At 41.2% G+C, this 27,923-nt stretch overlaps 1 protein-coding gene across 47 annotated transcripts in view; it reads right to left on the minus strand.

Annotated features, from left to right (window-relative positions):
* Positions 1–3,030: 3,030 nt before the first annotated feature.
* Positions 3,031–27,923, minus strand: part of LOC106608606 (receptor-type tyrosine-protein phosphatase delta) — a 656,301-nt gene continuing 631,408 nt past the window's right edge. For all 47 annotated transcript variants that reach the window (XM_045721640.1, XM_045721639.1, XM_045721669.1 and 44 more), the window contains 7 exons: positions 11,691–11,976; positions 10,242–10,420; positions 10,016–10,142; positions 9,643–9,768; positions 8,513–8,667; positions 7,720–7,855; positions 3,031–4,793 (listed from right to left, as the gene is read on the minus strand). In XM_045721640.1, the coding sequence (XP_045577596.1) occupies positions 4,725–4,793; positions 7,720–7,855; positions 8,513–8,667; positions 9,643–9,768; positions 10,016–10,142; positions 10,242–10,420; positions 11,691–11,976 (1,078 nt within the window). In that variant the 3' untranslated portion in view covers positions 3,031–4,724. The remainder of the gene's footprint in view (positions 4,794–7,719; positions 7,856–8,512; positions 8,668–9,642; positions 9,769–10,015; positions 10,143–10,241; positions 10,421–11,690; positions 11,977–27,923) is intronic.

Below are 27,923 nucleotides of genomic sequence, written 5' to 3' on the forward strand. Positions count from 1 at the left end.
TATTGGGTTCAGAATCAATAGGGCAGTGCATAGTACAAAGATAAAGAAAGTGCAATTCTTCCTATTAGGCCGGCTGCGGCCATTCTGCAATGTTTCACCATGCATAATTGAAATAAAAAAATCAAGATGGGAAAACAAAATAAAAGTTGTGGATCAGTTAATGTGCACAGACTGCTGAACTAAGTACATAAAATATGGCATCGAGGTTAAATAATAATAGCACTTTTATACGGTAATGACAAAAGAGTTGAAAAAAAGCAACTAATTTTAAAAAACTAAACAATTTAGCTGCTTGAAATTAAAAGGGAAAGAAAGCACCTGGAATGCACATCCACAAAGCCATCAAAGAGCACGAGGGTCAAATAAATGTGGGGTCCAAATTATATGTTGTGTCCTCAACCCAAAAAACGTAATTAAAAGTTTGGATACACCAACTCATTCTTTATTTTTACTATTTCTAAATTTTTGAAAAAATGCTGAAGACATCAAATCTTTGAAATAACACATATGGACTCATCTAGTAACCAAAAAAAAGTGTTAAATAAACTCTTTACAGTAGACACTCTTTGCCTTGACAGCTTTGCACACTTTGGTATTCTCTCAACCAGCTTCATGAGGTAGTCACCTGGGATGCATTTCAATTAACCGGTGTGCCTTGTTAAAAGTTCATTTGTGGAATTTCTTTCCTTCTTGATGTGTTTGAGCCAATCAGTTGTGTTGTGACAAGGTAGGGGTGGCATACAGAAGATAGCCCTAGATGGTAAAAGACCAAGTCCATATTATGGCATGAACAGCTCAAATAAGCAAAGAGAAAACAATTCAAGAACTTTTAAAGTTTCTTCAAGTGCAGTCGCAAAAACCATCAAGCACTATGATGAAACTGGATCTACCGCCACAGGAAAGGAAGACCCACAGTTACCTCTGCTGCAGAGGATACATTCATTAGAGTTACCAGCCTCAGAAATTGCAGCCCAAATAAATGCTTCACAGAGTTCAAGAAACAGACACATCTCAACATCAACTATTTAGAGGAGCCAGTGTGAATCAGGCCTTCATGTTCGAATTGTTGCAAATAAACCACTACTAAAGGACACCAACAAGAAGAGATTTGCTTGGGCCAAGAATGATGAGCAATGGACATTAGACAGGTGTAAATCTGTCCTTTGGTCTGATGAGTCCAAATTTGAGATTTTTAGTTCCAACAGCTGTGTCTTTGTGAGACACAGAGTAGGTGAACGGATGATCTCCGCATGTGTGGTTCCCACCGTGAAGCATGGAGGAGGAGGTCTGATGGTGTGGGGGTGCTTTGCTGGTGACACTGTCTGTGATTTATTTAGAATTCAAGGCACACTTAAACAGCATGGCTACCACAGCATTCTGTAGCGATATACCATCTCATCTGGTTTGAGCTTAGTGGGACTATAATTTGGTTTTTTTAACAGCAAATGACGCAACACACCTCCAGGCTGTGTAAGGGCAATTTAAACAAGAATGAGAGTGATGTAGTCCTGCATCCGATGACCTGACCTTCACAATCACCCGACCTCAACCCAATTGAGATGGTTTGGGATGAGTTGGACTGCAGAGTGAAGGAAAAGCAGCCAACAAGTGCTCAGCATATGTGGGAACTCCTTCAAGACGGTTGGAAAAGCATTCCAGGTGAAGCTGGTTGAGAGAATGTCAAGCGTGTGCAAAGCTGTCATCAAGGCAAAGGGTGGCGACTTTGAAGAATCTAAAATCTAAAAAATATTTTGATTTGTTTAACAATTTTTTGGATACTACATGATTCCATATGTGTTATTTCATAGTGTTGATGTCTTCACTATTATTCTACAATGTAGAAAATAATACAAATAAAGAAAAACCTTGAATGAGTAGCTGTGTCCAAACTCCGACTGGTACTGTACATCTTCCGCACTAGCAGATGTAAAACACAATTAAGTATTGTCAGATTTGTAACACTAACTGGTCCAACAGTTTGTATATTTCTGCAACTGTTTATAATTGCAAATACATGTATCAGTCTAATACTTTCCAGCCTAAGGCATAGTGGAGGGACCCTTTGGCTGAGTGTCTATATACTGTACACTGTCCGTTTGCTGGAGTCCGTTTGACTCATTGGAAATAGATAAAGTGCTTTTCACTGTTAAGGTCAGTAAAAGCTCATGGACTCCGCTAATTGTCCCATGATGCATGTCTTTGTTGACAACAGGCATTTGGCTTTGACTCCCTTAATTTTCCTAACATTCTTAATAGTCCTAGTTTGTTTAAAATGCACATTGACTGCTTGCCTATCTTTGAATATACATCTATCCCAATTAAGTGCTGGATCTTTTTATAGATTTAAGAACTTGAAATGAGTACAAAAGGACAATGCGAATGGGGGGGGTAAACATCGGTCTCCTTCCCATAGAATGCTATTTTTTTTAATTATTTTCACTGAGCCACAAGAAGGCCACAGAAACTGAAAATAGAAAGCCTTGCCATGTACGCATTTGCATATATAATTTCATATTATGTAACAAATGAATACTTAAGATAAAAATTAAATATACAGTTATATGTACTATATGCGTGGACTACTCAAATATTACAATAATGTGTTAAATGAACGTTATAAAAAGACAGAAATATAAGGCACTCTAAATGCAAAATGAAAACATGTTACGCTTTTGAGCGTTTGAACACCTCAAGAAGAAAGTGACGTCGTTGTACCTTGTCCTAGTGTATGGAACATTGACTTAGTCTAAGCGACCCCCTGCTATGGAACTACAAACTTTATGAGCGTATCTAAATGCACTGGTGATACGTCGAGTGACACATTCCCCACCTACATGCCTCACCACAACAACGTCTTGACTAACAAAGTATCCATATGAACCCTATTCATAATATACCTATTTATTGCACAAGAAAATATGCATTGAATCAGAATACGTTTTGTCCTACTGATGTGCATTCCAGTGAAAAATCTCTTAATTTCCCCCAAAGTATAGACACCTCATTGTGGAAGCTTTCATATACAATCCATTCGTTTTATATATGTACTTTATTTCAGTATACATATGTTATAGGTTATGATCATATTATAATTAATATATCATTCATATCTGTCATCTTCTATATACCATAAATATGTATATCATGTATCTTATCCATCAGGTGCTCATCTTTTACCTTCATTCTAACATGGAAGAACTAAGATAATCGGTAGCAGCAACTTCATACTTTGCTCATCCCTGTTGATTCCACAAAGCCCCAGTTTATCGCATGAGTGTGTAAGTAAGTTATTGTGTATCCGATATTGGACAAATAAGAAAAAACTAAAAAACCCTGTAACAAAGTCAACATTTGGTAGTGTGAATACAGGACTGCACATATTGAGACAAACAAACCCCCAAAATTTGCAAGAAAAACTAAAAGAGCAAAGACTTTCTCTGCATGACGGTGCATACATTAGAACAGTTCTACAGCTTAAAAAAATACTCGGAAGAGAAAAGTGAACGATTACGCAAATACTTTGTTTGATTCACTTTTTCGAGTGATACGTTTTGTTAAAAAAAAATCAAATTTCACACAGTTTAAAATAAAGCACATATCAACTGTATAATAAAGTACTAAAAAACTAAATCAATAGGTTTTATTTGTTTCATATATCTTTAAACATTCCCCCTTTCCCCCCCAATTCTTTAAATGATGAACGTTGCGACAGGAAACGGGGTATTTTTTTCATAGTGGACCAAGCACTGGTGTCTTCTTTTTCAATGGATAGATGTCTCTGTGTAGTTTGATTGTGGAACAGAAATGTCTCTTTACAATGTGCATCAAGTTTTAAGCCATTCTGTGTGCCTCCATTTCTCTCTCTGGTGGTTCGTAATATGATGCATTACTTGTTGATGTAATAGTACGTTGTGTTATTTTGTTTGTTTCTTTCAGTTTTTTTAACCCAAGACGAATCCTTGAAGCAACAGAAAAAAAATAATTCCATAAGATGCTTCAACAGTCAGGATTCCCTCTCTGTTTCCCGTGTCAGGATGAGTTCCATGGGTTTTGGGAAACACTTGGTCCTCCAGGAATAATCTTTACGAATTTTTTGAAATTTTTGTGTCTCACATCTAACACTTAGGGCTCTATTCAATCAGATCCGCTTTAGCCGACATCCGTGTAGTGGTTGTTTTGACGGTGTTGGAGGTGGAAATGCATTAGAGCTGTCAAATCCACAAGTGGCTCCTGGCATTATACCTAAAGTGGGCATTGCCATGGGCTGCATGGAGTCGCATTAACAGAATTCCAATGCAGCCTTGTTTACAAGTTGGAACACTGGAATGTGAGATGGAATCTACACCATTATGATGATAGAAACCCTCATTATTTACTTTACTGATTTTTCTATTTGAGTGTAATTATTTATATATAGCCTACACTTTCTCGCTCTGAACTTCTAATGCAAGTGGGGTGGGTGTGGCTTCGTGACAATGATCACAAGAGCAGCTGCTCACCAATTTGACTGCTCCAACGCAGTTCCACCTCCGACACCGCCAAAACATCTGCGATGCGGGTGTCTGCTATCGCCGGTTAACACTTGATCTGATTGAATCTAGGCCTAAATTGAGTCTTTAGTTAGGAGTTAAGAAGTACTTTCTCAAGCAGGAAATTATGGCTCAGAAGAGAGGCTCGCTGGGGTTGTCCAAGGGCCTTCTGCTTTTCCTCCGGGACAGGGACTCTTACGTTGCATAGTGGTCAAAGCTTCCAAGGTATTCCAAGCCAGCTCTGTAACAGAACTGGTATTGATCCTGAGGAGAAAGGAGAGAAAGAAAATTAGACATTGGTCCAAAATGTTTGTCACCATTTTCCAACCAGGTCCTATTCATTTATTTATCTGTCTGTCTCGCTGTCTTTCTTTTCTCTCTCTGTCCATATGTATGATCTTTAGTTTCCATGGCCTCAATCATTCTCTCTTTCTCCGTCTGCCACGTTCACATTTTCATTTGCCGCTGCTCAGAAATGAGATAAATAAAAACGTTCTTAGTTCACCACAGAGTAGAAGATTGCTGCTTTTAAGCAATTTCAGAGAGCCACTTGTAAGCTATTGTGTATCTTTTCAATAGATCTTGGAAACAGTTGTCTGTCATCCATTCAAAGGATATTTTGTAGACGGCAAGTGGAATTCTGTATCTCATCAGCATCAATTTGTATAGAGTCTTGGATTGAAAACACAGAGGAAATATGACTGCTGACTGACTCAATATGACTGCTGACTTCACCATGTAACAGTAGAGAAGTAGCTACCTGAAGTGCACAGATTATGTTGATAATTCACTGTGCTGGGTAACTGCAGTCATTTCAATTCAAGGATAATCCTGTGTGTTCCGTTTAAATGCTAAGTGTGTGGTGCTGTGGGTTGTTTGCTCAACCCAGTACATGGTAAATTTGAGACGTACTACTTATAAATAACTGTGGGTTGTTACCTGCCTAATAGTTAATAGTATACACTGATTGTACAAAACATTCATGACATCTTTTTTTTTTTCAATGACATAGGCTGACTAGGTGAAAGCTATGATCCCTTATTGATGTCACTTGTTAAATCCACTTCAATCAGCATAAATGAAGGGGAGGTGACAGGTTAAAGAAGGATTTTTAAGCCTTGAGATATGGATTGTGCATGTGTGCAATTCAGAGGGTGAATGGGCAAGACAAAAAATGTAAGTGCCTTTGAACGGGGTATGGTAGTACAGTGAGGGAAAAAAGTATTTGATCCCCTGCTGATTTTGTACATTTGCCCACTGACAAAGAAATGATCAGTCTATAATTTTAATGGTAGGATTATTTGAACAGTGAGAGACAGAATAACAACAAAAAAATCCAGAAAAACGCATGTCAAAAATGTTATAAATTGATTTGCATTTTAATGAGGGAAATAAGTATTTGACCCCCTCTCAATCAGAAAGATTTCTGGCTCCCAGGTGTCTTTTATACGGGTAACGAGCTGAGATTAGGAGCACACTCTTAAAGGGAGTGCTCCTAATCTCAGCTTGTTACCTGTATAAAAGACACCTGTCCACAGAAGCAATTAATCAATCAGATTCCAAACTCTCCACCATGGCCAAGACCAAAGAGCTCTCCAAGGATGTCAGGGACAAGATTGTAGACCTACACAAGGCTGGAATGGGCTACAAGACCATCGCCAAGCAGCTTGGTGAGAAGGTGACAACAGTTGGTGCTATTATTTACAAATGGAAGAAACACAAAAGAACTGTCAATCTCCCTCGGCCTGGGGCTCCATGCAAGATCTCACCTTGTGGAGTTGCAATGATCATGAGAACGGTGAGGAATCAGCCCAGAACTACACGGGAGGATCTTGTCAATGATCTCAAGGCAGCTGGGACCATAGTCACCAAGAAAACAATTGGTAACACACTACGCCGTGAAGGACTGAAATCCTGCAGCGCCCGCAAGATCCCCCTGCTCAAGAAAGCACATATACATGCCCATCTGAAGTTTGCCAATGAACATCTGAATGATTCAGAGGACAACTGGGTGAAAGTGTTGTGGTCAGATGAGACCAAAATGGAGCTCTTTGGCATCAACTCAACTCGCCGTGTTTGGAGGAGGATAAATGCTGCCTATGACCCCAAGAACACCATCCCCACCGTCAAACATGGAGGTGGAAACATTATGCTTTGGGGGTGTTTTTCTGCTAAGGGGACAGGACAACTTCACCGCATCAAAGGGACGATAGACAGGGCCATATACCATCAAATCTCGGGTGAGAACCTCCTTCCCTCAGCCAGTGCATTGAAAATGGGTCGTGGATGGGTATTCCAGCATGACAATGACCCAAAACACACGGCCAAGGCAACAAAGGAGTGGCTCAAGAAGAAGCACATTAAGGTCCTGGAGTGGCCTAGCCAGTCTCCAGACCTTAATCCCATAGAAAATCTGTGGAGGGAGCTGAATGTTCGAGTTGCCAAACGTCAGCCTCGAAACCTTAATGACTTGGAGAAGATCTGCAAAGAGGAGTGGGACAAAATCCCTCCTGAGATGTGTGTAAACCTGGTGGCCAACTACAAGAAACGTCTGACCTCTGTGATTGCCAACAAGGGTTTTGCCACCAAGTACTAAGTCATGTTTTGCAGAGGGGTCAAATACTTATTTCCCTCCATTAAAATGCAAATCATTTTATAACATTTTTGACATGCGTTTTCTGGATTTTCTGGTTGTTATTCTGTGTCTTTCTGTTCAAATAAACCTACCATTAAAATTATAGATTGATCATTTCTTTGTCAGTGGGCAAATGTACAAAATCAGCAGGGGATCAAATACTTTTTTCCCTCACTGTAGGTGCCAGGAGCAGGGGTTTGTGTCAAGAGCTGCAATGCTGCTGGGTTTTTCATGCTCAACAGTTTCCCGTGTGTATCAAGAATGGTCCACCACCCAAAGGACATCCAGCTAACTTGATACAACAATGGGAAGCATTGATGTCAAAATGTGCCATCATCCCTTTGGAACACTTTCAACACCTTGTAGAGTCCATGCCCCAAAGAATTGAGGCTGTTTTGAGTGAAAAGGGGGGGGCGCAACTCAATATTAGGAAGGTGTTCCTAATGTTCGGTATAGTCAGTGTATAGTGTGGTAGGTAGGTAGGTTATGTATCATGTTTGGTTGTCCTCCATAAGGTGAGAGGTGTGGAGATTACAGGTAAAAAGGGTATCTCACCTCTGTCTGCACCATGGCTGGTCTCTGTGTCCGGAGCATTTTCACTGTTTGGAAGATATCCACCACGCCCTCGTACCTCATCCGCTCTAATACGATGCTGAGGGTGATGAAGACACCGGTCCTACCCACACCCGCACTGCGAGAAACAATCAAAAGATAATCAGACAGAAAATAAACAGTCTGAGAACCTCCAAGCTGACCTGACAAAACACCACATGACCAGACAAAACACCACATGACCAGACAAAACACCACATGACCAGACAAAACATGACAGTCTAGACAAAACACCACATGACCAGACAACACCACATGACCAGACAAAACAACACATGCCCAGACTAAACAACACATGACCAGACTAAACAACACATGACCAGACTAAACAACACATGACCAGACTAAACAACACATGACCAGACAAAACAGCCTCGTCAAAACAACATAGTCTAGACAAAACAACACAATCTAGACTAGACTATTTATAAACTAACTGCATTATTTGTCTTTGTTCACGAGACTGTTTATATATTAATGTTCCCCACTTGCCATGATATCTCACAGGTCTGCTGTGGGGTGTCTGGGAGCTAATTTAATGTGTGGATAGATCTTTAATCTGATCTTTTATCCTGGTAAGATCAAAGTTAAGCACCACTGTTTCCACTGCAAGTTGAGCTAAATCTTTTAAATACCATTAAACGTTGTGGTGTGTTATTGTACTTGCTTATCATTATAAACTGTTTGTAAATTATATAAAACTCCATAAAATATTGTTTTGAATGTGGCTCCTCACCTACAATGGACTGATATAGGCCCATCTTGGCCAAACTGTTCTTTTGTTTTATGAACTTGGCCAATGAAATCGATGAAGCCCTCTCCCGATTTTGGCACTCCTTGCTCGGGCCAGTCTGTAAACTGAAACTGCCTTACCGTCCGTGACTGTCCGTCCTGGACAAATAGGGAGAGAGAATACAGTGTGTTCACTTGAATGGGAACGTCAAGCCAAGAGGATGAAGTCAAGACAACCTGCACATAGCACTTGACAAACAGGCCACATAAGAAGATAGTCAAGGGAAAAAAAGAAAACGGACGATCTCAATATGCCTCAGTAATGACGCTGGCTTTTGTGTGCTTTTCTATTGAAGATATCAATATCGGTCATTAACGAATCAGGGAGCCCCGAGGCACAAAGTTATAAGCACCAGAGACAGGTGTTTGTTACTAAAGATATCTGTAATTTTCACCTGAATGTATTAAAATATGAATACTAAAGACGCTAAGTCCTTTGATGTGCCTGAGCTTTGGCAGGCTCGTGAAAAGCTGTCTTTGAGGGTGTGCATTAGTTAAGTGATATTGTATCCCTTTGATAAGGGGAAGCAATCCCATTGAGGTTCCAGTGTAACACACACTACAAAGGAGAAGCCTGCACCATTTATCAGTGTAAGCCTTTGATGGAATTAAGTCCCAGCGGCTCAAGGCTGCCATGTGCCGTATTTGTTTTTACACCTTTGACACATGTCATAATTCCCTCAAATATATTTATGCATATATTCATTTAAAAACCTCCAGTTCGGTATAAACAACTTATTTGATATGGGTCCCAGATGTTGGCTTGAGGACTACTGCACAGTAGGAGTCGGCCAACTGTCAGTCCAAGTCTCAATCTGAACCGTTAAAATCAAATGGCTCAAAGAAATGGTAGCGGGTGCTGCCAAGTTTTTATCATGAAACAGAGGCAGAGATATTCAAAGACAAAAACTTCAAAGTAGACAGATTTATGCGTTTGACCAAACTCCACACAATAAACAACGAATCTGATATATTTTGACAAAAACTACAAAGTCAGGAACGCTTCATAGCACTGTCAAATCTCAGTGAGCGTTTGGACAGTAAAAGACGGGTGTACAACAGTATAGTACTTACCCTGGCGTCAGTCACTTTGAACTCTCTCAGGATGTACTGGGGCATGTTGTACTCAGCCATGGGGTCCACCACAAAGTACTGGTATCTGGCCGACCTCTCTGCTGGCCAATACTGGTGGCATTTTTCCTGCAGCGGGGGAAAAACAACAGAAACAAACCCCATGAGTGAGATTACCTCATACGGTACAATGGAATTCCAGCAGAGTGTGGCTGTACATGCTGTTTACGATAGCCCATTGTTGGTCTGAATTCAATTTATTTAGCATGTTCGCATAGTTCATTTCTATATGTATCGTCGGTTATGTTATCATGTTAAAGTAGTAGCAGCATGGCCAACAGAATGCACAGAAACAACATAGTTTAGCATAACATACCCTGCCCATTTCTCTGAGCTTCGTTAGCATGACTACGATGGTGGAGTTATGCTCCCAGAGCATCCTCCAGAAGTCCTCTGTCGTCTCCGCTAGCGGCCCTTGCGTGGCAATATAGGCTTTCTGTTGCCTGAAACAATATACAAATATTCAGTATCACAAAATACAAGGTAAAAGTGGACTACTATGAGTCTCAGTTGGTCAACATGTTGAAAGAAGCTCTCGTCACCTGTATCCATCAATGAAACTGGCATTGATGTAGTCGGAGCCCTCCACCCCTCGGATTGGCTGAAGACACACTCGCGTGGACTCGTATGGCATTATGTTCACAAGGCGGTTCTTGAACTTGTTGCAGGGGAGATTGGCACTGATGAATCGCGAGGTATGGGCTTTAGTGTTGGCTAAACGCTGCAGAGAGGAAGATAAGAAGCACTGCCTTTAGGTGACTGCTGGCTAATGCAGCTCTCTCCTTTATTTCCCTAGAGTCTGGCTTGTGGTTGACATTAAAAACAGGGGGCTTGTGTAATATAATGCTGGCAAAAGTGAGGGAAGGACTTATTAGGATTATGGGTTCTCGGCTGCCAAACATTCTGAACGGGAAAAGGCTACACTTTTCAACCTCATATTCATCATCTCCAGCACCAAACCAGTGTCTACATATGTGAAAACACTGCGTTTCTATGATCTGTGGTTGAAAAGATAAGAAGAAAGGCCCCAAAAATGCTTCTCTTCGACATCAAATGGTAGCATTAAAAGTTAAAGAAAATGGGTATTTTCTAAACCGGCAATGAGTTTTAAATGTTTCAACTTTTGATGATGTCATCGGGTATAACTTTTTTACTTGATATTTTTTTCTATAAAATGTATAAATGTGCCGTTTTCACATATGTAGACACTGGTATTGTGCTGGAGATAATGAAAATGAGGTTGAAAAGTGGTGGAATTGCCCTTTAAGTATGTAAAGGAGAATCAAGGGAATTATTGTTGGTCCTCAGATTTGCAGTGGGGAGCAAAGAATTGCATGTTGTGATTAAACAAAACGATTCATGCCGCAGCCAGCCCGATGTGGACAGGGCCATGGGTAATCTAACCTGTATCATCTCTTAGGGGTGCGTGACAAGCAAGGCCAAAAAGCATTACATACAGCACATATAACACACCGCAGACTGGCTGACTATGACGGGTGGGTTGGTTGGAACAAGGGGGTTGGGGTTTTTACATGAAACTATTTACTTTCAGTAAACACAAGAAATTAATGTTTGCGATCTGATAAAATTGGACATAAAAAGTTACTGGCGCTTGCTAGAATATTTATTTTCTTATATTATTTATATAGCTAGTTCCTCTTTTGTCGGCATGGCCACTTTGGAACTATAAAGCAGGATATGAGCTGGAGCACATTGGTTTTGGGTTAGCATCCAGGCTGTCCAATATCTTTAAGTTGGCTGTTTGTCTGTAGCATTGCACCCTTTATCAGTTTATTTATTCCTTTTGCAATATATTTTTTATAATTGCATGCTTACTCATGTAAGCCTCCTGTACAAGCTACTTTTACAACTAGATGCACTGTACTAAAATAATTCCCCTTGAAAATAAATGGCATTTTTGTGTGGATTTTTCCAATTATATTTTTTTTAAATTAAATTCCATGGAAATAATACAACGCAGACCAGCTCACCTTGAACTCCAGCTCCATGCCCGTGACGTTCTCTCCGCCCTCGATCCCAGTCAGCTTCTGGATGTAGGCATAGAGGTTTCGGGCGGGCACTTCGGTGGTGCCGCATGTGACGGCTTCCTGGAGCGCGTCGTGGATGAACACGTACTGGTCCTCCGTCTGCACCATGTAGTTCCGCTGGGCGCGCATCAGCGTCACGTGGCCGTAGATGTCCACTGTCTTCTCGTGCTTGATGCGCTCCAGCATAGCGTCGATCACGATGAAACAGCCCGTGCGGCCCACCCCGGCACTAAAGACAAAACAAAGCGACACTTAAGAGACAACATTCTGTGCTGCACACCTCAGCACTGTGCCCCCAAATACACACGAAGAGGAAGGGAAATGGCTAGAACTGACAAGGTTGACATGCTATTGTCTTGATTTGAGCCGCATTGACAAAAGATGACTTGACCTGTTTTAGTGGCTTGTCCAGCTTGACTGAAGAGACACTTGAATAACCTTTGAGGGAAGAACTCTATTGAGATAGTGGGCCAATAGCGTCACAATTTCCTCTGTAGTTGCAACAAGTCATGTTGATGGTCATTCCTGAAATCTGCCCCCAGATTGCACTGTAACCTTCTTGTTTACTATACCCCCTAACCAATATAGCTTTGTTGTCTGCTATGTGCTGTGTAAGTCCATGATGAGAATGACTACTCTCCATTGGTTGATAATGAGTGACAGTTCAATGCTGAGAGAGGTGCCCTGTCTCAGCTGTGGGGAGCTGAGAAGTTCCCTGGCTACTCTAATACCTTGGCCACATTGCTAACCCCTTGGCTGCTGCAGTGCTGACCATTTTGACTTTGAGTATAATCAAATCTGAAGTGGTGCTGCGGAACCAGTGGGAGTTGGAGAATGGCTTTGGCTGCAGTTGTCTGGACATGCCCAGATTCACAAAACACTTCAACAAAAACTTAAGAAGCTTCATAAAAAAAAGAAGTTCGTAAGTGCAATTCCTCAACAATATCTTAAGATTTCACATTTTTCTTACGAACTTCTCAAATATCTTCTTACGAACTTCTAGATGATTGTCGCTAGGCAACCGATCTAGATAGCGATATTGCTAGCAATGACAATCATGCTCGCACATTTCTTACTAAGATGACAGTACGAAAATATGTTTTGGGGTTTAAAACAATCACTACTGAAACTTTCAGATGAAGTTTGTGAGTGAATGAAACATGTTCAATTGTTTTAATTAGCTTAGGGTTTAGGGTTTAGCTAGAGTGCCTTCAGAAAGTATTCACACACCTTAACTTTTTCCACACATACACATAATATCCCATAATGTCAAAGTGGAATAATGTTTTTAGAAATATTTACAAATGAATTCAAAGGAAAAGCTGAAATGTCTTGAGTCAATAAGTATTCAACCCCTTACTTATGGCAAGCCTAAATAAGTTCAGGACCAAAAATGTACTTAACAAGACACACAATAAGTTGCATGGACGCATACAATTATCTGTAAGGTTCCGCCAGTCGAGCAGTGAACTTCAAACACAGATTCAAAGACCAGGGAGGTTTTCCAATGCCTTGCAAAGAAGGGCACCTATTGGTAGATAAAAAATACAATTAAAAAAGCATACTTTGAACATCCAGTTGAGCATGGTGAAGTTACAAATTGGATGCTGTATCAATACAGCCAGTCACTACAAAGATACAGACGTCCTTCCTTCCTCAGTTGCCAGAGAGGAAGGACACCGCTCACGGATTTCACCATCAGGCCAATGGTGACTTTAAAACAGTGACCGAGTTTAATGGCTGTGATAGGAGAAAACGGAGGATGGATCAACAACATTGTAGTTACTCCACAATACTAACATCAATGACAGAGTGAAAAGAAGGAAGCCTGTACATAATACAAATATTCCAAAACATTCATCCATTTTCCAATAAGGCACGAAAGTAAAACCGCAAAACATTTGGCAAAGAAATTAACTTTATGTCCTGAATACAAAGCATTATGTTTGGGGCAAATCCAACACAACACTTCACTGAGAACCACTGTTATTATTTTCAAGCATGGATGTGGCTGCATCATGTGCTCGTCATTGGCAAGGACTAGGGAGCTTTTTAAGATAAAAAGAAATGGAATAGAGCTAAGCACAGGCAAAATCCTAGAGGAAAACCTGGTTCAGTCTGCTTTCCAACAGACACTGGGAGACAAATTCACCTTTCAGCAGGACAATAACCTAAAACACAAGGCCAAATATACAAAACGACATTGAATGTTCCTGAGTGGCCTAGCTATAGTTTTAACTTAAATAGACTTGAAAATCTATGGCAAGATTGAAAATGACAATGATCAACAACCAACTTGACAGAGCTTGAAGATATTTTTTCAAAGAATAATGTTGTACAATCCAGGTGAACAAATATCTTAGAGACTTACCCAGAAAGACTGTAATCGCTGCCAAAGGTGATTCTAACTTGTATTGACTCAGGTGGTTGAATACTTATCTACTCAAGATAACATTATTAGTGATTTATTTTTCATAGATTTTTTACACATTTTCTTCCACTTTGACAGAGTATTTTGTGTAGATCGTTGACAACAAATGACAATTAAATCCATTTTAATTACACCTTGTAACACAACAAAATGTGTAAAAAGTCAAGGTGTGTAAATATTTTTCGGAAGGCACTGTATCTTGGAATTAAGAACATTTCCAAGAAGAAATCCAAGAACATTATTTTTGAGAGTCAAATTTCTTAAGAAGCATAGGAAAAAAACGTAAGAACATTTCCAAAAACTTTATTGAAGAATAGTAATTTTTCGTACGTTTTGTGAATCGGGGCTGGCCTGCAGTCTGCATTGTGGCTCTCTGCTGGCACTGCAATCACAGAGCACCCCCCACCTACAGTCCTCTCCAACCTGATCTGAGCTAATCACTATTTAATTACATTTTACATTTCAATTTAACCTCTATCTGAAGTGTCGAAAAGCACAAACACACACAAACACACACAGTCTTGTACAGCTAACCTTGTGGGGACTCACAATTCAGTCCCATACAAATCCTATTTTGCCTAACCCTAACTCGAACCCATACTTTTACCCTAACCCTAACCTTAACCCTAACCTTAACCCAAAAACTTAACCTTAACCCTAGCTCCTAAACCTAACCCTAAAACTAACCCTAGCTCATAACCCTAATACTAATCTTAACCTTAACCCTAAACCCCCTAGAAATAGCACTTGACCTTGTGGGGACCAACAAAATGTCCTCAGTTGGTCAAATGTTTGTTTGTTTACTATTCATGTGGGGACTTCTGGTCCCCACAAGAAAAGTTAAACACGTCCACACACACACAGACAAACACACACACACACAAACATGGCACAAACATGGCACACACACAAAACATCACACACACAATCATGGCACACAAACATGGCACACACACACACAAATCACAAACATGGCACAAATACACACACATGGCTCTCTCTCACACACACACACACACACACACACACACACACACACACACACACACACATGGCGCACACACACACACAAACATGGCACACACACAGAAAACACACAAATCACAAACATGGCACACACACACAAACAAATGTGCTTCACTGTTTTCCCTGTGTCACTGAGATGCGGGTACATTTGCCGGGTATCTTTGTAAGAGAGTAGAGCAGCTGACTTCAATTACTGCCATTAGCTTAGCGCAATGTGTTAAAAGCACCTAATGGCTCTCAAGAAGGCACTGAAAAGCAGGCCTCTTCATTAAGAATCCCATCGGCACATTGTCACATTAGAGCCAGAAAAAAATGTCAAAGGAAAAGAGGGAAAATGTGTCGCTAATGTTTCAGTTCTATTCAGAATAGATAGCAGCATAAACTTAACGACAAGGACAGACAGCTGAGGATATGTCTAATTTTCATATTATGCTATTTTTCTTTTTTTCGCCACGCAAAATACGTTTTGAACACAAACATTTTTGCCACTTCCCCGTCTTAACTTTCATAGTGAGGTTATTTTTTTGACAGTATTTATTCAATTTTCTTCACAATGGCATCGTTGAGGAGTATGAACTCCAGTCCGCCTGACAAGCTCTTGTGTCCCCCAGCCGAGCATTGACAAGACAGTCCTTGGCTGGCTGCTCTAAAGTAAATAGGTTATTCAACTCATTAAGTCGACATGGCTACGAGGTGCGAGCCACGCTCCCCTGCCTTTCTTCCCCTGATAGAGCATTTGTTTTTCATTTATACAAACGGGAAAAAAGGGAGTGAAAAAAATTCAAGACTGAGTTAAGATAGTCTCCGGGGCCTAAGTCTGGCTAATGTGCCATGGTGCAGCGGAGGCGGCATGGGAGAGAGAATTAAGACACATAAGGGAGTCATTTGTCGCAACAAAACATTATGTGCTTGCTTTTAAAATGGCCGACGTTCCCTGATTGATTTGGGGACGTGTTTCGACACAGGCTTTGTTGCGACTCTTAAGGTTCAGTTGAAGTCGGAAGTTTACATATACCTTAGCCAAATGAATTTAAACTCAGTTTTTCACAATTCCTGACGTTTAATCCTCGAAGAAATTCCCTGTTTTAGGTCAGTTAGGATCACCACTTTATTTTAAGAATGTGAAATGTCAGAATAATAGTAGAGAGAATTATTTATTTCAGCTTTTATTTCTTTCATCACATTCCCAGTGGGTCAGATGTTTACATACACTCAATAAGTATTTGGTAGCATTGCCTTTAAATTGTTTAACTTGGGTCAAACATTTTGGGTAGCCTTCCACAAGCTTCCCACAATAAGTTGGGTGAATTGTGGCCCATTCCTCATGGCAGAGCTGGTGTAACTTGCTCGCACACGCTTTTTCAGTTCTGCCCACACATTTTCTATAGGAGTGAGGTCAGGGCTTTATGAAGGCCACACCAATACCTTGACTTTGTTGGCCTTAAGCCATTTGCCACAACTTTGGAAGTATGCTTGGGGTCATTGTCCATTTGGAAGACCCATTTGCGACCAAGTTTTAACTTCCTGACTGATGTGTTGAGATGTTGCTTCAATCGATCCACTTAAATTTCCTCCCTCATGATACCATCTATTTTGTGAAGTGCACCAGACCCTTCTGCAGCAAAGCACCCCCACAACATGATGCTGCCACCTCCGTGCTTCACGGTTGGGATAGTGTTCTTCGGCTTGCAAGCGTCCCCCATTTTTCCTCCAAACATAACGATGGTCATTATGGCCAAACTGTTCTATTTTTGTTTCATCAGACCAGAGGACATTTCTCCAAAAAGTACAATCTTTGTCCCCATGTGCAGTTGCAAACCGTAGTCTGGCTTTTTTTATGGCATGTTTGGAGCAGTGGCTTCTTCCTTGGTGAGCTGCCTTTCGGGTTATGTCGATATAGTACTTGTTTTATTGTGGATATAGATACTTTTGTACCTGCTTCCTCCAGCATCTTCACAAGGTCCTTTGCTGTTGTTCTGGGATTGATTTGCACTTTTCGCACCAAAGTACGTTCATCTCTAGGAGACAGAACGCGTCTCCTTCCTGAGCGGTATGACGGCTGCGTGGTCCCATGGTGTTTATACTTGCGTACTATTGCTTGTACAGATGAACGTGGTATCTTCAGGCGTTTGGAAGTATGAACCAGACTTGTGTAGGTCTACAATCTTTTTTCTGAGGTCTTGGCTGATTTCTTTTGATTTTCCCATGATGTCAAGGAAAGAGGCACTGAGTTTGAAGGTAGGCCTTGAAATACATCCACAGGTACACCTCCAATTGACTCAAATTATGTCAATTAGCATATCAGAAGCCTCTAAAGCTATGACATACTTTTCTGGAATTTTCCCAGCTGTTTAAAGGCACAGTCAACTTAGTGTATGTAAACTTCTGACCCACTGGAATTGTAATACAGTGAATTATAAGTGAAATAATCTGTCTGTAAACAATTGTTGGAAAAATTACTTGTGTCATGCACAAAGTAGATGTCATAACCGACTTGGAAAACTATAGTTTGTTAACAAGAAATTTGTGGAGTGGTTGAATAATGAGTTCTAATGACTCCAACCACAGTGTATGTAAACTTCTGACTTCAACTGTAGTTACCAGAGTCTCACGGGTGTTTCTGCGCTTCTTGAGAAGCGATTGGTTTGTGTGTGTGTGTGTGTGTGTGTGTGTGTGTGTGTGTGTGTGTGTGTGTGTGTGTGTGTGTGTGTGTGTGTGTGTGAGTCTGAAATAGTGTGTGAAATGTTCTCAGGAATATTTGGGGATATGAATCACATCCAGGGTTTAAGGAGCAGCACGGCGGGGGGAGAAAACACGGCAAGCGCGAGACATTTTCTACCCCAGCCCCAGCTGTTTCCAATCCTTCACCGCTTTACAGTCCAGTCCCAAACGCCGGAGAGTGATGACCTGTGAGCAAGCAAGTGACAGAGTGACAGCGTCGAGCCAGAAAGATGGGGAGGTGGAGGAAGAAGAGGAGGAGAAGGGGGGAGGGGGGTGACATAGACGCTTGACTCGCCTCTTCCGTTATCGGTAGAGAGCGAGAAAGAGAGAGTGCGGGAGAGAGAGGTAGAGAGCAAGCGATTGAGAGGTTCTTTACGTTTGGCAGTTATAGGGGCTGGCTGGCCCTGATTCTGGGCCTGTTTTCCACGTTCCCCCCAGCACTAACGACCTGTCTCTGGCTGCTCCGACAGGCGCGGCCAGCTGCTTTGGACGTCTGCATACATCAGCGGCAGGCTAAAGTGGTTTCAGGGTTTTTTCAGAGTGTGGGGAATGGGGGGATTGTACACTGTTAAAAACAGCTGTAACTGGACCCAGAGTAGATAAAGCCTGGACAACAGTAAAATGAATTACATGTTGTATTGTCACCAAATCTAGTTCGGTCATACAAACTCTCTAGCTTATAAAGGCGACCACCGAAAGACTGTGCAATTATCTTCACATTTACAGTTTGTATCAAAATGCTGCCCTTCTATTTAGCATGACTTTTAGTGTATCAGCACTAAATGCAAGAGACTGTCTGAATGGCAAAGCAGTTGCATCAGAGACAAAGTCATAGCAACACAGGATTCTATGTATAAAGGAAAATGTGTGTCTATTCAACCTTCTGCAGTAAGCTTACATTGTACTCCACAACCTCAAAAGGAGACACTGGCTGTGTTCAAAATGGCATCCTATCCCCTACGGGCCCTGGTCAAAAGCAGTGCATTATAAAGCGCCATTTCAGACGCAGCCAATGACACATTTTTAACCCATCACGTGATGTCTGAGACGCGACCACAGTTTCGCCTTACAAAGTGCCTCAAGGAGAATACTCCATTTCACTGTGCGATGAGGCATCAAGGTCAGACAGACAGACACAGACTTCCAACGGCCTTGTAGGAGACTAGACTTCTTTCCTTCAGACAAATGTTTACTCCTTCCTCCTCTTCATTTGAGACACCACTCTAACATGAACTTTGAACTATTGTTGGTGCTGACAGACTAGACCAGTGGTCACCAACCCTTTTCTGAGTCAAGATCACTTTCTGAGTCAAAATACGAGCCCGAGATCTACCACTCATATTTTCTTTTTTACTTAACTTAAAAAAACGGAGCCTAAGCCTCTGCAACATTAACCTATTTAAAACAGTATTTAAGCAATGAGGTTTATTTAGTAGGTTATATGCCCAATACATTATCACCGCATATTGTGCTTGCTTGAATTGCCCTCTGTTCGGACCATTTAAAAAATAAATCTATTTAAAAATTTGAGGTAGACTATATGATCACACCGGTAATAGATCAGTTGTTGTATTACTTGCGAGCACAGCAGAGTGAGAATACATTAGAATAAATTGCTTTTCATTTTACATGGCTGATGGTGCCTGCATCTGATGGTCAGTCTCAGCAGAGGGAGAGAGCAGCAGACTGAGGATATGCCTCTCAACAGCCCTCTACTCTCTCCATCCTCTGCTGAAACTGACTAAAAAGGGACACCATGTTCATGTTGATAGTGAAACTCGAGTAGCACCGCATTATTCCTGCCTCATGCACAAATTCATGTTGTTCCACCTATGAACAGAGAAAGTTAAATATTCCTCGATATTAAAAAAGAACCAAGCCGCCAATAATAACAGTGCAAGCCTATCGATACAGTTGTAGCACCAGTAGATGTAGGAAGAAGGTGCATTTTATGGCGTATAAAAGCGTTGAATAAAAACACTGTTAACAGTGCTGAGTAAGACATTTTTGGTCATCATAGTCATGTTTTTAAAAATGTTAAATCTCACAGTATCAACTTTTCTTTAACTTTCCTTTACGCATGCTATGTTACTGCAGACATGGTAACCGAAGCCATCCGATTGGCCAGCGTCAGGCCGATAGTGCGCTTGATTTGCTCTCCGGGCCTGCCTAATCGGCGCGCAGGGCAGCTGAATCAAGTGCACCTACCACCAACAGAGCGAGCCGAATAAATACAAATATGAACACAAGGCTTTGTTGTTGTTTTTTTTACAGAAATGTTTGGAGATCGACTAGGAATGCCTTGGAGATTTACCTGTTGGATTAGACGTGGTAGACATTCATATATTGAGTATGAATCAAACAACCTCCAAAGAGTATGTCTGATGCATGAGAAACATTAATTCTCATTCTTAATGGAAAAATCAACCCAAAATCACTCATTCCTTTAATTTACAGTGTTAAATAACACATGTGAGAACAAACACTCTGAAGTTTCTAAAACTGTTTGAATGATGTCTGTGAGTTTAACATAACTCATATGGCAGGCAAAATCCTGAGAAAAAATCCAACCAGGAAGTGTGGAAATCTGAGGTTTGTAATTTTTCAAGTGATTCCCTATCCAATATACAGTGTCTGTGGGGTCATTTTGCACTTCCTAAGGCTTCCACTAGATGTCAACAGTCTTTAGAACGTTGTTTCATGCTTCCACTGTGAATGGGAAGAGAATAAGAGGTCTTGGAATCAGATGACTGAGAAAATGACATGAGCTCAGTGGCGCGCGCTCCCGTGAGAGTTAGCTGTGTTCCTTTTCCTTTTTGAAGACAAAGGAATCGTCCGGTTCAAATATTATGGAAGATTTATGATAAAAACATCTTAAAGATTGATTCTATACATTGTTTGACATGTTTCTACGAACTGTAATATAACTTTTTTTACTTTTCGTCTGAACTTACTGCGCGAGCACAGTGCATTTGGGTTACTCGACTGAACGCGCGAACAAAAAAGAGGAATTTGGACATAAATATGGAATTTATCGAAACAAATGAACATTTATTGTGGAACTGGGATTCCTGGGAGTGCATTCCGATGAAGATCATCAAAGGTAAGTGAATATTTATAATGCTATTTCTGAGTTTTGTTGACTCCACAAAATGGCGGGTTTGGTTTGTGACTGAGCACTATACTCAGATTATTGCAAAGTGTGCTTTCGCTGTAAAGCTTTTTTGAAATCTGACACAGCGGTTGCATTAAGGAGAGGTGTATCTATAATTCTTTGAATAACAGTTGTATATTTTGTCAACGTTTATGATGAGTATTTCTGTAAATTGATGTGTTCATTCACCGGACGTTTTGGGAGGCAAAACATTTCTGAACAGTACACGCCAATGTAAAATGGGGTTTTTGGATATAAATATGAACTTTATCGAGCAAAACATACATGTATTGTGTAACATGAAGTCCTATGAGTGCCATCTGGTGAAGATCATCAAAGGTTAGTGTTTAATTTTAGCTATATTTCTGGTTTTTGTGACGCCTCTACTTGCTTGGAAAGTGGCTGCGTGGTTTTTCTTGTCTAGGTGTTGTCCTAACATAATCTAATGCTATGCTTTCGCCGTAAAGCCTTTTTGAAATTGGATAGTGTGGCTGGATTAACGAGAAGATTATCATTAAAATGGTGTATAATACTTGTATGTGTGAGAAATTAGAATTATGAGATTTTTGTTGTTTTGAATTTGGCACTCTGCTATTTCACTGGCTGTTGGCGAGGTGGGACGCTACCGTCCCACATACCCTAGAGAAGTAAACACAGTGTCCAAAGAGGGGCCAGAAGTATACAGAATGGTGTCGTCTGTGTAGAGGTGGATCAGAGAATCACCAGCAGGAAGAGCTACATCATTGATGTATACAGAGAAGAGAGTCGGCCCGAGAATTGAAACCTGTGGCACACCCATAGAGACAGCCAAAGGTCCAGACAACAGGCCCTCCAATTTGACACGCTGAACTCTATCAGAGAAGTAGTTGGTAAACTAGGCGAGGCAATCATTTGAGAAACCAAGGCTGTCGAGTCTGCCAATAAGAATGTGGTGATTGACAGTGTCGAAAGCCTTGGCCAGGTCGATGAATACGGCTACACAATAATGTTTCTTATCGATGGCGGTTATGATGTCGTTTAGGACCTTGAGCGTGGCTGAGGTACACCCATGACCAGCTCTGAAACCAGATTGCATAGCGGAGAAGGTACGGTGGGATTCGAAATGGTCGGTAATCTGTTTGATAACTTGGCTTTCGAAGCCCTTAGAAAGACAGGGTAGGATAGATATAGGTCTGTAGCAGTTTGGGTCAAGAGTGTCACCCCCTTTGAAGAGGGGGATGACCGCGGCAGCTTTCCAATCTTTGGGAATCTCAGACGATACGAAAGAGAGGAACTCACTGTCTTCCTGAAGACAAACAATGTATACGAAATGCTTCAGTCTGGTTTTAGACCCCATCATAGCACTGAGACTACACTTGTGAAGTTGGTAAATGACCTTTTAACCTGTTAGGGCTAGGGGGCAGTATTGACACGGCTGGATAAAAAAAACATACCCGATTTAATCTGGTTACCACTCCTACCCAGTAACTAGAATATGCATATACTTATTACATATGGATAGAAAACACCCTAAATTTTCTAAAACTGTTTGAATGGTGTCTGTGAGTATAACAGAACTCATTTGGCAGGCAAAACCCTGAGACATTTTCTGACAGGAAGTGGATACCTGATGTGTTGTATTACCTTTAAACCTATCCCATTGAAAAACATGGGGGCTGAGGAATATTTTGGCACTTCCTATTGCTTCCACTAGATGTCACCAGCCTTTACAAAGTGTTTTGAGTCTTCTGGAGGGAGATCTGACCGAACAAGAGCCATGGAACGATGATGGCCCATTAGACACCTAGCGCGCGAGTTCATGTTGGGTACCCTCGTTCCAATACGTTATAAAAGAGTATGCATTCGTCCACCTTGAATATTATTCATGTTCTGGTTAAAAAAGGCCCTAATGATTTATGCTATACAACGTTTGACATGTTTGAACGAACGTAAATATATTTTTTCCCCTCGTTCATGACGAGAAGTCCGGCTGGCTTAGATCATGTGCTAACAAGACGGAGATTTTTGGACATAAATGATTAGCTTTTTTGAACAAAACTACATTCGTTATGGACCTGTGATACCTGGAAGTGACATCTGATGAAGAGAATCAAAGGTAATGGATTATTTACATAGTATTTTCGATTTTAGATCTCCCCAACATGACGTCTAGTCTGTATCGCAACGCGTATTTTTCTGGGCGCAGTGCTCAGATTATTGCAAAGTGTGATTTCCCAGTAAGGTTATTTTTAAATCTGGCAAGTTGATTGCGTTCAAGAGATGTAAATCTATAATTCTTTAAATGACAATATAATATTTTACCAATGTTTTCTAATTTTAATTATTTAATTTGTGACGCTGACTTGACTGCCGGTTATTGGAGGGAAACGATTTCCTCAACATCAATGCCATAGTAAAACGCTGTTTTTGGATATAAATATGAACTTGATAGAACTAAAAATGCATGCATTGTCTAACATAATGTCCTAGGAGTGTCATCTGATGGAGATTGTAAAAGGTTAGTGCATCATTTTAGCTGGTTTTATGGTTTTGGTGACCCTGTCTTTGAATTGACAAAACATTACACACAACTCTTGTAAATGTACTGTCCTAACATACTCTAAATTTATGCTTTCGCCGTAAAACCTTTTTGAAATCGTAAAACGTGGTTAGATTAAGGAGATGTTTATGTTTCAAAGGGTGTAAAATAGTTGTATGTTTGAAAAATTTGAATTTTGACATTTATTTGGATTCAAATTTGCCGCTCTTGAAATGCACCTGCTGTTGATGGAGTGCACCACGGGTGGGACGCTAGCCCATAGAGGTTAATGATGTCATACCGAGGCTCTGCATCTGTCCTCGTGCTCCTAGATCTTAGTGCTGCTTTTGATACCATCGATCACCACATTCTTTTGGAGAGATTGGAAACCCAAATTGGTCTACACGGACAAGTTCTGGCCTGGTTTAGATCTTATCTGTCGGAAAGATATCAGTTTGTCTCTGTGAATGGTTTGTCCTCTGACAAATCAACTGTAAATTTCGGTGTTCCTCAAGGTTTCGTTTTAGGACCACTATTGTTTTCACTATATATTTTACCTCTTGGGGATGTCATTCGAAAACATAATGTTAAATTTCACTGCTATGCGGATGACACACAGCTGTACATTTCAATGAAACATGGTGAAGCCCCAAAATTGCCCTCGCTAGAAGCCTGTGTTTCAGACATAAGGAAGTGGATGGCTGCAAACTTTCTACTTTTAAACTCGGACAAAACAGAGATGCTTGTTCTAGGTCCCAAGAAACAAAGAGATCTTCTGTTAAATCTGACAATTAATCTTGATGGTTGTACAGTCGTCTCAAATAAAACTGTGAAGGACCTCGGCATTACTCTGGACCCTGATCTCCCTTTTGAAGAACATATCAAGACTGTTTCAATGGCAGCTTTTTTCCATCTACGTAACATTGCAAAAATCAGAAACTTTCTGTCCACAAATGATGCAGAAAAATTAATCCATGCTTTTGTTACTTCTAGGTTGGACTACTGCAATGCTCTACTTTCCGGCTACCCGGATAAAGCACTAAATAAACTTCAGTTAGTGCTAAATACGGCTGCTAGAATCCTGACTAGAACCCCCAAAAATGATCATATTACTCCAGTGTTAGCCTCCCTACACTGGCTTCCTGTTAAGGCAAGGGCTGATTTCAAGGTTTTACTGCTGACCTACAAAGCATTACATGGGCTTGCTCCTACCTATCTTTCGGATTTGGTCCTGCCGTACATACCTACACGTACGCTACGGTCACAAGACGCAGGCCTCCTAATTGTCCCTAGAATTTCTGAGCAAACAGTTGGAGGCAGGGCTTTCTCCTATACAGCTCCATTTTTATGGAATAGTCTGCCTACCCATGTGAGAGATGCAGACTCGGTCTCAACCTTTAAGTCTTTACTGAAGACTCATCTCTTCAGCGGGTCCTATGATTGAGTGTAGTCTGGCCCAGGAGTGTGAAGGTGAACGGAAAGGCTCTGGAGCAACGAACCGCCCTTGCTGTCTCTGCCTGGCCGGTTCCCCTCTCTCCACTGGGATTCTCTGCCTCTAACCCTATTACAGGGGCTGAGTCACTGGCTTATTGGTGTTCTTCCATGCCGTCCCTAGGAGGGGTGCGTCACTTGAGTGGGTTGAGTCACTGACGTGGTCTTCCTGTCTGGGTTGGCGCCCCCCCCCTTGGGTTGTGCCGTGGCGGAGATCTTTGTGGGCTATACTCGGCCTTGTCTCAGGATGGTAAGTTGGTGGTTGAAGATAGCCCTCTAGTGGTGTGGGGGCTGTGCTTTGGCAAAGTGGGTGGGGTTATATCCTTCCTGTTTGGCCCTGTCCGGGGGTATCATTGGATGGGGCCACAGTGTCTCCTGACCCCTCCTGTCTCAGCCTCCAGTATTTATGCTACAGTAGTTTATGTGTCGGGGGGCTAGGGTCAGTCTGTTATATCTCGAGTATTTCTCCTGTCTTATCCGGTGTCCTGTGTGAATTTAAGTATGCTCTCTCTAATTCTCTCTTTCTTTCTCTCTCTCGGAGGACCTGAGCCCTAGGACCATGCCTCAGGACTACCTGACATGATGACTCCTTGCTGTCCCCAGTCCACCTGGCCGTGATGCTGCTCCAGTTTCAACTGTTCTGCCTGCGGCTATGGAACCCTGCACCGGATGTGCTACCTGTCCCAGACCTGCTGTTTTCAACTCTCTAGAGACAGCAGGAGTGGTAGAGATACTCTCAATGATCGGCTATGAAAAGCCAACTGACATTTACTCTTGAGGTGCTGACTTGTTGCACCCTCGACAACTGTTATTATTATTATTTGACCATGCTGGTCATTTATGAACATTTGAACATCTTGGCCTTGTTCTGTTAAAATCTCCACCCATCACAGCCAGAAGAGGACTGGCCACCCCTCATAGCCTGGTTCCTCTCTAGGTTTCTTCCTAGGTTTTGGCCTTTCTAGGGAGTTTTTCCTAGCCACCGTGCTTCTACACCTGCATTGCTTGCTGTTTGGGGTTTTAGGCTGGGTTTCTGTACAGCACTTTGAGATATCAGCTGATGTAAGAAGGGCTATATAAATACATTTGATTTGAACAGGCTAGTAATAGGGGTTGCAACAATTTCGGCAGATCATTTTAGAAAGAGAGCATGTAACATAGCTAGTTAGCTGTAAAATCACCTAAAAAACTGCACTAAGGAATCTACAATCTCAACATGTTCAACCTGCAGATTGATGTGCCTCACAGAGTGGAGTCTAACATTCGCAACGGCAGATATACTTTTGAGGAGATGAGAAACACTGCCCATGCTACGGCAATTGGCCATGCGGTGCTTTCTGTGTGATTCTGGAACAAGGAGCGCTCTCCTTCAATGAGTGAATGGGAGTCTATTGGGCACTTGCTCAAAAACCCAACATTAGCACGAATTTCGTCAACAAGAAGTACAACATTTTACAAATCTTTTCCAAGATGTGAGATAATTAATTTGCTATTTGTAGTATCATATATCTTTGGAATCGTGACATTACATACTTACGAGGAAAATAGACACCTTTCTTGCTATATACACTGACTTTGAAGAAGGGATTACGTGACGATTAGCTTAGCAACCGTGTGACACAGCATGACAAAGTGAACGCGACAGTTTTCTGGGTGGGGCGTTATATGTTCCTTCATTCATTGGATTCCTATCCCCTTTCTATAATATCTCTGGCGACGGCACCATGCAATGCACCCCTCCATTAAATTACACATTTCTCGAGGTAGGAATATCATAAAAATAAGATCAATGGCTCATTCGAGAGAAGACATCCTACAAAGTTATGACATAGGCCAGTACTGAAATCTAAAATGTATGATAGACCTTTTTGCGATCTAAAAATCGTATTCCCACTTCCAGTGTTGTGAGAGCAACTTTATCACGGTGCTTCGTCATACCGGCCAGATTTCTGCCTGCTTGAACGCCAATAACTTAGATACACATGAAAACATGAAATGACCCAGGGAATCAATAGAACATCAGTTATTGATGCACAAAAACAATATAACATTCAAAATGTGTGAACCTTTCCTTTAAGGATCTGCCCCCTTTTTAAAATGTTCGCCTAAAATGACATACCCAAATCTAACTGCCTGTAGCTCAGGCCGTGAAGCAAGGATATGCATATTCTTGGTACCATTGGAAAGGAAACACGTTGACGTTTGTGGAAATGTGATAGGGATGTAGGAGAATATAACACAATAGATCTGGTAAAAGATAATACAAAGAAAAAAATAAACGTTCTTTTGTATTTTTTTGTACCATCGTCTTTGAAATGCAAGGGAAAGGCCATAAGGTATTATTCCAGCCCATGTGCAATTTAAATTTTGGCCACTAGATGGCATCAGTGTATGTGCAAAGTTTTAGACTGATCCAATGAACCATTGAGTTTCTGTTCAAAATGTTGTATCAAGTCTGCCCAAATGTGCCTAAGTTGTTTATTAATAACATTCATGTTCAAAATTGTGCATTCTCCTCAAACAATAACATGATATTATTTCACTGTAATAGCTACTGTAGTGCAGTTAGATGAACAAGAATTTAAGCTTTCTGCCAATATCAGATATGTCTATGTCCTGGGAAACCCAGAATTAAACATGTGGAGCTTATTGTGTCGGAAAGAGCTGCAGAAAGGGCCAGCGAATCCGTTGTGACCTCTCCCTGTGCGCCCATAATGCCTCAACGGCCCCAGTTCCAATAGGAGCACAACGGTCCTCGACCCTGTGGGTTACCAAGAACAACATGGAACTGTTGAGACACAGAACCTATTTTACTACTCCGTGGGGGTGGGGGAA

The sequence above is a fragment of the Salmo salar genome, chromosome ssa07 (genome assembly GCF_905237065.1).
Source record: "Salmo salar chromosome ssa07, Ssal_v3.1, whole genome shotgun sequence".
NCBI lineage: Eukaryota > Metazoa > Chordata > Actinopteri > Salmoniformes > Salmonidae > Salmo > Salmo salar.